General features: G+C 49.0%; 1 protein-coding gene across 1 annotated transcript; it reads right to left on the bottom strand.

Moving 5' to 3' along the window:
* Positions 1-5,023: 5,023 nt before the first annotated feature.
* On the bottom strand, positions 5,024-9,171 carry TUFM (Tu translation elongation factor, mitochondrial). The gene is made up of 10 exons (XM_053557022.1): positions 8,939-9,171; positions 8,641-8,835; positions 8,046-8,212; positions 7,701-7,805; positions 7,449-7,613; positions 7,174-7,306; positions 6,986-7,090; positions 6,700-6,851; positions 6,466-6,585; positions 5,024-5,387 (listed from the first exon to the last, which is right to left on the bottom strand). Exons 1-10 carry the CDS (start codon positions 8,979-8,981, stop codon positions 5,214-5,216), a joined length of 1,359 nt encoding a protein of 452 aa, XP_053412997.1. The 5' UTR covers positions 8,982-9,171; the 3' UTR covers positions 5,024-5,213.
* Positions 9,172-11,331: the final 2,160 nt, after the last annotated feature.

The following is an 11,331-nucleotide window of genomic DNA, read 5'->3' on the forward strand; positions in this document are numbered from 1 at the left end:
TGAACTATAATGCCATGGCACTCTGCCAAGGGCAGAGGCGTGAGACTAAAAAACAGAAAAAAAGGCTGGGCACAGTAGCCTACATCTATCCTAACACTTGGGAGGCCAAGGTGCATGGATCCTGAGCTCACAGGTTCAAGAGCAGCCTAAGCCAGAGGAGACCTCATCTCTTAAAGAATTTTATTTGGTTGCTACTTGTTAAAAACAGGGTACGTTTCCATGTGAAAGCTCTCAAGTCTGGGGTGGGGGTGAAGGAGAATGGTGTCAGCAAGAGGAGCATGAAAGCCTTCAGTTGGGCTCAGGATGCTTGAAGTGCAGGTGGAGATACAGGTCTCTAGCCCTATGAAATCGTGTATGTGTTAGTTTACCTTGATTCTTTGCTTTATGGGAGGATTATGGATAGGTTGTAATTGGTCATCTTATATAATACTCTCCCTTGCCATCAGGGGAAATGTTCTAAGACCTCCAGTGGATGTCTGAACCACACAGCATCAAGCCCTGTATATGCTGTTTTTCCCTAAATACACGATAGTTCGTTAGGCACGGCACTCGTTTCGGGGTCAAACAGGCAAAAGTATGGTATGAGTCGCATCCAGAGTGGGACAGAGCAGAATGGTAAGATTTCATCATGGTACATAGAATAGTGTATAAATTACCTAGCGTAGAGTGCTACGGTGTTCTAGCTCACAGCAACTTCAAACTCCTGGGTTCAAGCCATCCTCCTGCTTCTGCATCCTGTGTGGAGGCTGGGACTACAATAACCTACCACCATGCCTGGCTAATTTTTCTATTTTTACTAGAAATGGGGGTCTCACTGTTACTCAGGCTGGTCTCAAACTCCTGAGCTCAGGCGATCCTCCTGCTTCACCCTCCTGAGTGCTAGGACTATAGGGGCAAGCCACTGAGCCCAGCCTTTGAGCAGAAATGTCAAAGTTGGAAGGAAACTTTAGTTTTCATCCAGTCAGGAATTCCCTTGTGAAACCTCTCAGCCTAACACTGAGGATAAACACTGGACAGTATCTTCTGCAGAGTTCATTACATCCTCTTTCCTGCTCACCTGCTTTGCTTAGTTTGCTTTTGCACTGGAGTTACTGACAAGGTTGAGTTTCTCAAAACACCTCTCAGGTTGGGCCCAGAAATGTTCCCTCTGGGGGCTTGTTCATTAATCCCTGTTCAATGTTGCTTTTTGAGCATCAGTCGTCATTCTGCCCCAGTTGTCATTCTGTTTCGTTTTTTTTTTGTGATTTTGGCCGGGGCTGGGTTTGAACCCGCCACCTCCAGCATATGGGACTGGTGCCCTACTCCTTTGAGCCACAGGAGCCACCCATAGCCTTTTTTTTTAGTTTTAAATCTTGGTAAAAGTTGAAAATGAAACGTAATTATCAACCTCCTGTGTTTGGAACCAGTGATACAATAGTGATTTATTTAACTTGCTGAGATTTTATTCATATCAAGTACCTCATGTAGTGGATCTAGAGATGAATAAAATACAGGCAACCTCATTTTATTGCACTTTGCTTTATTGTGCTTGTGTGTCTTACAAATTGAAGGTTTGTGGAAACTGCATTGAGCAAGTCTACCAATGCCATTTTCCCAACAGCAAGTGTTCAATTCATGTCTGTCAGCATTCTTGTTAGCAATAAAATATTTTTTAATTAGCGTATGTATGGATATGTGTATGGTTTTTTAACTCATAATACTATTGCACACTTTATATAGTATACAGTTGACTCGAACAAAATGGGTTTGAACTGCATGGGTCCATTATATGCAGACTTTATTTATCTTTTTTTTTTTAAGATAGTCTTAAGCGGCTCGGCGCCTGTGGCTCAAGCAGCTAAGGTGCCAGCCACACACCTGAGCTGGCGGGTTCAAATCCACCCCGGGCCCACCAAACAACATTGATGGCTACAACCAAGAAATAGCTGGGCATTGTGGCGGGCGCCTGTAGTCCCACCTACTTGGGAGGTGGAGGCAGGAGACTTGCTTGAGCCCAGGAGTTGGAGGTTGCTGTGAGCTGTGATGCCACATCACTCTACCCAGGGCGACAGCTTGAGGCTCTGTCTCAAAAAATAATAGTCTCAAGCTATTGCCCTCAGTAGAGTGCCTTGGCGTCACAGCTCACAGAAACCTCAAACTCTTTGGTTTAATTGATTCTCATGGCTCAGCCTCCCAAGTAGGTGGGACCACAACGCCCAGCTATTTTTTTGTTGTTGCAGTTATCGTTTTAGCTGGCCCGGGCTGGGTTCGAACCCACTAGCCTCAGTGTATGTGGCTGGTGCCCTACCCACTGACCAACAGGCGCTGCCTATGTGCAAATTTTTTTCAATGAAAGTTACACTGAGGCCAGGTGTGGTGGCTCACGCCTGTAATCTTAGCACTCTGGCAGGCTGAAGCAGGTGGATTGCCTAAGCTCATGGGTTTAAGACCAGCCTGAGCAAAAGCAAGACCCTGTCTCTACTAAAAAAATAGAAAAACTGAGGTAAGAGGATTGCTTGAGTCCAAGAGTTGGAGGTTGCTGTGAGCTGTGACACCACAGCACTTTACCCAGGGCGACAGACTGAGACTGTCTCAAAAAAAAAAAAAAAAAAAAAAGTTACACTGAATGTGCCTGCTTTCCCTTCATCTCCTCCACCCTTGAAACAGTAAGACCAACAACTCCACTTCCTCCTCAGCCTCTTCACATGAAGATGACAAGGATGAAGACCTCTAAATGAGGGCCGTGCCTGTGGCTCAGTCCGTGAGGCACCAGCCCCATATACCGAGGGTGGCAGGTTCAAACCCGACCCCGGCTGAACTGCAACCAAAAAAGAAAAAAAATAGCCGGTCGTTGTGGTGGGCACCTGTAGTCCCAGCTACTCGGGAGGCTGAGGCAAGAAAATCACTTAAGCCCAGGAGTTGGAAGTTGCTGTGAGCTGTGTGATGCCATCGCACTCTACTGAGGGCCGTAAAGTGAGACTCTGTCTCTACAAAAAAAAAAAAAAACTTCTAAATGATCCACTTAAAATAAATACATTTTCTGCGATATTTGAAATATTTTCCCTAGTTTACTTTAAGAATGCAGTATATATGGGGCGGTGCCTGTGGCTCAAGGAGTACGGCACCGGCCCCATATGCCGGAGGTGGTGGATTCAAACCCAGCCCTGGCCAAAAACCGCAAAAAAAAAAAAAAAAGAATGCAGTATATAATATGTATAACATACAAAGTATGTTATTAACTGGCTGTTACCAGTAAGGCTTCTGATCAACAGTTAAGTTTTGGGGTAGTCAAGAGTTATACATGGATTTTTGACTACAGGGGGTCTGTATCCTTAACTTGCTCATTGTTCAAAGATCAACTGTAATGTAAATAACCTTTTTTTTTGTTTGTTTTAAAGAGTCTCAAGCTGTCGCCCTGGGTAGAGAGTGTGGTGGTGTCACAGCTCACAGCCTCAGACTCAGGCTTAAAGAGATTCTCTTGCCTCAGCCTCCCAAGTAGCTGGAACCACGGGTGCCTGCCACATGCCCAGCTATTTTTTCGTTGTTGTTGTTGCAGTTGTCGTTTTTAGCAGGCCCAGGCCAGGTTTGAACTGCCAGTCCTGGTGTATGTGGCTGGCGCCCTACCACTAAGCTACGGGCTCTGCCCCATGTAAATCTAACTTTTATGTGCACTGGAAAACAAAACATATGTATTTGTGACTCCCTTTATTGCAGTAGTCTAGAACCAAACCTGCAATATCTCCACTGTATGCCTGTAGTGTCCTGATTACTGAGTCAGTCCACACAGGGAGGCTGGGTGTGGTGGCTCACACCTCTAATCCCAGCACCCTGAGAGACATGAGGCCAGGAGTTTGGGTTTATAACGAGCTATGATCACGACGCTGCACTGCAGCCTAAGTGACAGCAAAATACTCTTACAAAATAAAAGTAAAAAGTTTAAATAGTAGGGTGGTGCCTGTGGCTCAGTGTGTAGGGTGCCAGCCCCATATACCGAGGGTGGCGGGTTCATAACCCAGCCCCGGCTGAACTGCAACCAAAAAATAGCCAGGCGTTGTGGCGGGCGCCTGTAGTCCCAGCTGCTCGGGAGGCTGAGGCAGGAGAATCGCAGAAGCCCAAGAGCTAGAGGTTGCTGTGAGTCCTGTGACATCATGGCACTCTACCGAGGGCGGTAAAGTGAAGACTCTGTCTCTACAAAAAAAAAAAAAAAAAAAGTTTAAATAGTAGTTGCCATTAACCTGGCAACTACTCAAAGATAGAAGGTGCACCTGAGCTCAGCCCATGCTGGCTCCAAGTGGTAACCAAATTCATTCCCAGTATCTCCTAGGAGACTCTTCAATATCCTATTGTGGCATTCTACTAGGCAATCACAAAAAGCTCACTGGACTAGATTTCTCCTTTTCTCAAGATGTTGAGCAGTAATGATGGCTTTATATTTATTTATTTATTATTATTTTTTTTTGTAGAGACAGAGTCTCACTTTATGGCCCTCGGTAGAGTGCCGTGGCCTCACACAGCTCACAGCAACCTCCAACTCCTGGGCTTAAGTGATTCTCTTGCCTCAGCCTCCCGAGTAGCTGGGACTACAGGCGCCCGCCACAACGCCCGGCTATTGTTTGGTTGCAGTTTGGCCGGGGTCAGGTTTGAACCCGCCACCCTCGGTATATGGGGCCGGCGCCTTACCAACTGAGCCACAGGCGCCGCCCTATTTATTTATTTTTTAAGACTTACTTTGTCATAGAATGCTGTGGCATCACAGCTCACAGCAACCTCAAACTCTTGGGCTTAAACAATTCTCTTGCCTCAGCCTCCCAAGTAGCTGGGACACAGGCACCCACCACAATGCCCGGCTATTTTTAGAGACAGGGTCTCACTCTGGCTCAGACTGGCCTCAAACTCGTGAGCTCAGGCGATCCACCTGCCTTGGCCTCCTAGAGTGCTGGGTTTACAGGCATGAGCCACCGGGCCTGGCGACATATCTGTCTAGTCTTCAACACCCTTTTGTACTTTATCCTCGCCAGCTTACACAAAGGACAGACACATAGCCTGGCATACTATTCACAGAACAGTTTATTGGCCTAACTCACCTGGTAGACCACCTCTACTGACCAGAGAAAGTAGTGTCCTTCTTGCTGCACTCTGTCGGGTTGCAGTTTGTACCATCAGGGGTACCAAGAAAGGGAACACTGACTAAAGCAGCCCTAAATGCCAGAGAACCTGGGCAGAGGTCCACAGACTCAACTCCACTTAATGTTCTTGTCCTCCTCAGTCATGGTTGGTGTGTCAGTGACAAGGCCGGTGCCAATGGTCCGATTGCCATCTCTCAGGGTGAAACGCTGGCCTTTCTCTAAGATCATCGGCTGCCGCAAGATCAGGGTAAGCTTGAGGTCTTCCCCAGGCATGGCAAGCTCCTGGAGGGGGCAGAGAAGATCATGCATAGCCTTCAGAGTGTCTTCGTTCTAACTGTAATGAAATGTTGCTGACTACACCTTGGAGGTTAAGAGTCATGGGAAAATGCAGAAGGGTGATGGATGATTCTGCCTGAAGACAGCTTCACCTACCCCAGCTGTGAGGTAGATGCAAACAGTATATTCAAAACAAGAGAACATATGGCGGCACCCATAGTTCAGGGAGTATGGCGCCAACCAAATACACTGGCGGGTTCAAGCCTGGCCTGGGCCTGCTGAACAACAATGACAACTGCAACCAAAAAATAGCCAGGCATTGTAGCAGGCACCTGTAGTCCTAGCTACCTGGGAGGCTAAGGCAAAAGAATCGCTTAAGCCCAAGAGTTTGAGGTTGCTGTGAGCTGTGATGTCACAGCACTCTACTGAGGGCAGCATAGTGAGACTCTGCCTCAAAAAAAAAAAGTACAAGAGAACATAAAAGGGACCAGTGATGAATGTTTCTGTGCTCATGAGAAAAAATGCTTAAGAAATTCTGGGTTGGGCGGCGCCTGTGGCTCAACGGGTAGGGCGCCGGTCCCATATGCCGGAGGTGGCGGGTTCAAGCCCAGCCCCGGCCAAAAATAAAAAAAATAAAAAAAGAAATTCTGGGTTATGAAAATTTCTTAATTATAGAATTTTCTAAGCCATCATATATAGTGAAACATTCAAAAGATTTCCTTTTCTAAGTATCTTCCTGTAGTCAAATGGAGGTATAGCTAAGCTTCTAGCATACTTTAGCCTAGGGCAGAATGGGTGAGGATGCCTTGGTCAAGACCCTTCCATCTACTAGTTTCGTGGAGAATGGCAATAGCTAGCCTCTCTTCACCCAGCTTGTCACATGACACCTTTGGAACCATCAGTGAGGCAGAGCTGATAAGAATGCCCCCTCCAAGGTGGCACCTGTGGCTCAAAGGAGTAGGGCGCAGGCCCCATATGCCGGAGGTGGCAGGTTCAAACACAGCCCTGGCCAAAAACTGCAAAAAAAAAAAAAAAAGATAAAAAGAATGCCCCCTCCACTCCATGTTCCTTACACACACCGTACCTTCCCAGGAGGCAGGATAATACGACAGGCCATGTCCCAAGTCAGGGAGAACATGACAGGCATGAAGTGGGATACAAATGGCTTATGGCGACCACCCTCCTCCTTGCTAAGAATGTAAACCTGAAGGAGAGAAAGCAGTAAGAGTGGAGTTGGGCTTGGCTGGAAGTACTGCTACTGCCTCTGTGCAGAGGACAGGTGGGCTTAGCTCTGCCCACCGCCACCTGGAACCCTCACCTGTGCCTCCACCTTCTGGTGGGGCTGGATGGAACCAGGCTTGACCATGACAAGGCCACGCCGCAGATCCTCCCGCTTCAAGCCTCGGACCAGGGCCCCAAGGTTATCCCCTGCCTCTGCCCTCTCCAAGCTCTTGTGGAACATCTCAATGCCTAGAGGGGAAGAGAGAAAGGAGGGAGAAGGGACAAGGAAGGAGAATCTGAAGCAAAGGGAAAGCACAAAGGGTTTGTAAGGGGTAAAGTCACCCTGGAGCCAGCTATTTGGTTCCAAGGCATCTTTCCTATACCTGTCACCACAGTGCGAATGTTCTTGTTATGTCCAAGCAACTCACACTCGTCTCCCTTCTTTAAAATGCCACGCTCTAGTGTACCTGTCACCACCGTGCCCCGGCCTGGAAGGGAACAGGACAAAATATCAAAGACCATGAACTAAGCTTTAACTAAAAAAAGGGGAGTATGATCAAGCAGTTCTTACCAGGGATAGAGTAAACTGTTTCAACAGGCAAGAGGAAAGGCTTCTCCAGGTCCCGGGTAGGCACTGGGATATAAGTGTCCACAGCTTCCAGAAGCTTCTGCACAGACTTCAGGCCTAGCTCAGGGTCACGCTGCTGTTGGAGGAAAGCAACAGCACACTGTAATCTCCATTCTGCTGTTCTTACCAAGAGTCATTCCCCAGACAGAGCAGAGCTCTGAATGTTCAACCCAACCCCATCCCCTGCAGGAGCAGTCTCTGCCTAACTCTTCCTTCACCTCAAGGGCACAGAGAGCAGAGCCTATGATGACTGGGGTCTCATCTCCTTTGTAGCCAAACTCATTGAGCAGTTCACGGATCTCCAGCTCAACTAGCTCCACCACCTCAGAGTCCTGCACCGCATCTGCCTTGTTCACATACACCACGACATGCTCTACCCCAATCTGTAGACCGGAAAGAGATAAGGATAATATCCAGTATGGCTCTGTTCCTCCTCTTTCACTTTCCGCCCCTATCCAGGCTCCAAGTACCTGTTTGGCCAGTAGTAAGTGCTCTCGAGTCTGGGGCATGGGACCATCATTGGCTGCCACCACCAGGATGCAGCCATCAAGGGGAGCAGTGCCTGTAATCATATTCTGGGTAGGAGAAGGAAAGGAAACACAGCCTAGATCAATGACCTCCTCTGCTCCACATCCAGCTAGCTAAGTGTAGCAGTTAGAAACAGAAGCTCCCTTTTCTCTGCCTTCTCACCACCCCCACTTTGGCCATGTCCACAAATCTGATATCCAAACATATTGAATACCTAATCTCCTCCCTCCGAGCCTAGCATCCTGACTGGAAGCAGCCCTGTTCTTAGTGTCCCCAGTAACCCTCACCTTAACGTAATCTGCATGACCGGGGCAGTCTGTGTGAGCGTAGTGGCGGGTGGCAGTGCTGTATTCCACATGGGCTGCATTGATAGTAATACCTCGAGCTCGCTCCTCAGGGGCATTGTCAATCTCCTCATATTTCTTGAACTTGGCCCCACCTCCCTCTGCTAGAACTAAAGAAGGAAGAGAACACACCTCTCAGCTAATTTCAGAACTAGAAGCAGGTCACAAGGCCACATCACTGGGTCCCTCCCACTTAAATAAATGATCTCCCTCAAATCTTTAACTCTTACAGGAAAGATAATGGTGGGTCAAAGACATATTAAAGAGCTTCGAGGGGTGCCCTGTGACACCTCTAGGACAAAGCCTCTGCTTACAAAGCATTCCCCATGGATACAGGGGAGTCCAGAGTCCCCCAATTTATGCATCACAGTTTTGCATGTTCAGGGGAAATCTGTCTTCTGCATCTTCCGATCCACCCCCCGCCCTAGTCAGGATCCTGGGGACACAATAAACTACTCCAGCAGACACTCTGCTGGGCCTACATCCCCAGCTCCAGGTCTGGGGCACTGCCGGACGCCCCCACCCCAAGCCCGCTCACTCTTCGTGATGGCCGCAGTCAGAGTGGTCTTGCCATGGTCCACATGGCCGATGGTACCCACATTCACATGGGGCTTGTCGCGCACGTACGTCTTCTTGGCCTCCACCGCCAGACCGCGGCTCAAGAGAGGTAACGCTGAGGACTTCAGCGGCCGCAACAAACCCTGCAGTAGTGGGATCGGACCGGCACTGAGACCTGCAAGGACAGAGGTTTGGAGTCAGGACCTGAGTCCGAACCCGGATATCTGCAACGCCCCCCGCGTGTCCCTGGGCCGCTATCGCGCTCCCCGACCCCTCACCGCTGAGGCGGGGCGTCGCACGCAGCAGGGTGGCGGTCGCCATCGTGGTCGTATTGGAGCCCGGGTACTGGGTATTGGAAGCCCGCGCCTGCAACAGAGAAAGGGCACTGGCGGCTGGAAGCCACTTCCGGCGGAAGTAGGTAACTCTGGGCACCTCTAGCCGCCAGTTTCTATGGCCTTCTCTGGCGACTTCCGGAGGGTGCTGTTCTGGTGTCTCCCGGCAGGGCAGGATGGGAAAGGTTTCCGCTACTTCCTCCCGGTCTCTAGGGCGGCCGGGCCGGATTGTTCCTCAAGCGGCGCTGTGGGCGACGGGATGAGAGTGTCCCACAATGCAGCAGCGCCCCGAGGGCTCGTGGGCGTCGTAGTTCCCAGAGCAGCGGGCTGTGGCGCGCTTGGGGCGGGAGTGAGGCGGTGCGGGACGAGATCCAGAGGGAGCGTCCGGGCTGGAAGTTCCTATCGCGGACTGCTCGAGAACGTCCTGGGCCTGACAAGAGCGAGCACCCGAAACCCCTGGAATCTGACTATTGCGGGGTCCTCTGTGCCCCTCCTGGGGGTAGGACCAGGTCCTATATCCTCTTCGGGGGTGGAACCGAAGTGTGACTTATCTCGCCGCAAAGTCTTTGTTTTTTTTTTCAGACAGTTTCACTTTGTTGCCCTCGGTAGGGTGCTGTAGCGTCATAGCTCACAGCAACCTCAAACTCTTGGCCTCCCAGGTATCTGGGACTAGACTACAGGCGCCCGCCACGGCGCCCAGCTGTTTTTAGAGACGGAGTCTATGGCTCAGGCTGGTCTCTAACCTGTGAGCTCAGGCAGTTCACCCTCTTCGGCCTCCCAGAGTGCTAGGATTACAGGCGTGAGCCACCGCGCCCAGAAATAGGAATAGTAGTAATCCGCTCCACAGGGAGATCCTAACGTCCGTCCCTGAGAGGAAATGAACCGGGCAGGCGTCAGGGATGGGATCCTGAGGCCTCTAGTTGCCACAGTCTTTGACCCTCAAGTACCCACTCGTCTGGCCCACTGCTTGCAGAGACCCTGTTCTGCTTGACCTCACAGAGCCCCCCAGATTGAATCTTGGTCCCCACCCCTTTGCCCCTCAACAGCCTGTGAACAATTTCCTTGATCGTCGCCCTACTCACTGAATTTTACAGACACACTGAGGGTAAGGGGACAACTTGGGGAGCTTTTAAGGACAGCCTGAGTCTTGTTCCCGAAGTGGCCCCAGCACCTAACAGGATGGAGCATGCAGTGAATAATAAGGGCTTAATAAATGCCCTTCAAGTGGCTCACTCCTGTATTCCTAGCTTTCTGGGAGGCCAAGTGGGATGGATTGCGTGAGCTCACAAGTTCCAGACCAAACATGAACAAAAATGAGACACCATTTCTAAAAACAGCGGGCGTTGTGGTGAGTGCCTGTAGTTACAGCTACTTGATAAGCTGAGGCAAGAGGATCCCTTGCACCCGAGAGTTTGAGGTTGCAGTGAGCTGTGATGCTACAGCACTCTACTGAGGGTGACAAAGTGAGACTGCCTCAAAATAAATAAATTAACACCTGTCAACTTATAAGCACAAGGCTAGAAAATGACTGTTTACTTTTACATCCATCATCTCATCATAGCTTCCAGACTTCACCAAGAGGTGATACCCCGTTTCCCCGAAAATAAGACATCCTCCTAAAATAAGACCTACTTACAGGAAAGATAAGACGTCCCCTGAAAATAAGACCTAGTGCATCTTTGGGAGCACACCTTAAAATAAGACACTGTCTTATTTTTGGGGAAACAGGGTAACAGCAGCTGTTTAACCCTGATTAATGTTTCTGAAACTTACCAGATCCTACGACTCAATTGACAGTGTTTGTTTCAAATAGTTTCCTAATTCCTTCTCTGGAGGTTATGATTCAGAGAGATCTATGTACAGACTAGGAAACTTTCACAAGCCTGCACCGAGAAGGAGAACAAACCAGAGTAGAAACGGTGGGGATTGAGGAAAACACAAGAGAAGACCCAAGAGACAAAAGATAGGCGGGAGGTCTGATGCAGCTGATGACTGCAGCCAGCATGAAAACAAAATCAGCTTTATTTTATGGTATCTTGGTAGGGTTGTTTATGGGGGAAATAGCATAAACAAAAGACATATTTTTAGTCTTACAATATGATTGGAAAAGTAAATAACTATCAAAAAACAAATCATCCTGTTAGTGGTTTCTACTTAATTTCATTAGTATGTTAAAAGGTAAAAAGGGAAAGATCCTAAGGATTTCTGCATAGTTCCTAAAGATTAACTAGACAAAGAAAGAGCTGTATGACTTCTGGCAGAGGGAGCATGGAGAAAGGAATATTTTTGTTTTGGGAAAGGAGAAGCAGTTGGGAGTTCTCCAGGCTGTGGGGGCCCTA

This window comes from Nycticebus coucang, chromosome 12, assembly GCF_027406575.1.
Source record: "Nycticebus coucang isolate mNycCou1 chromosome 12, mNycCou1.pri, whole genome shotgun sequence".
Classification (NCBI taxonomy): Eukaryota; Metazoa; Chordata; class Mammalia; order Primates; family Lorisidae; genus Nycticebus; species Nycticebus coucang.

What these genes read in the sequence shown, in the direction of transcription:
- TUFM (XM_053557022.1), bottom strand. Translation starts at nt 8,981, where the DNA reads ATGGCGACCGCCACCCTGCTGCGTGCGACGCCCCGCCTCAGCG. An exon ending in GACTGCGGCCATCACGAAGA is followed by an intron (nt 8,213 to 8,640) that starts GTGAGCGGGCTT and finishes TTCCTTCTTTAG; the next exon opens with TTCTAGCAGAGGGAGGTGGG. An exon ending in CATTCGCACTGTGGTGACAG is followed by an intron (nt 6,852 to 6,985) that starts GTATAGGAAAGA and finishes CTTCCCCTCTAG; the next exon opens with GCATTGAGATGTTCCACAAG.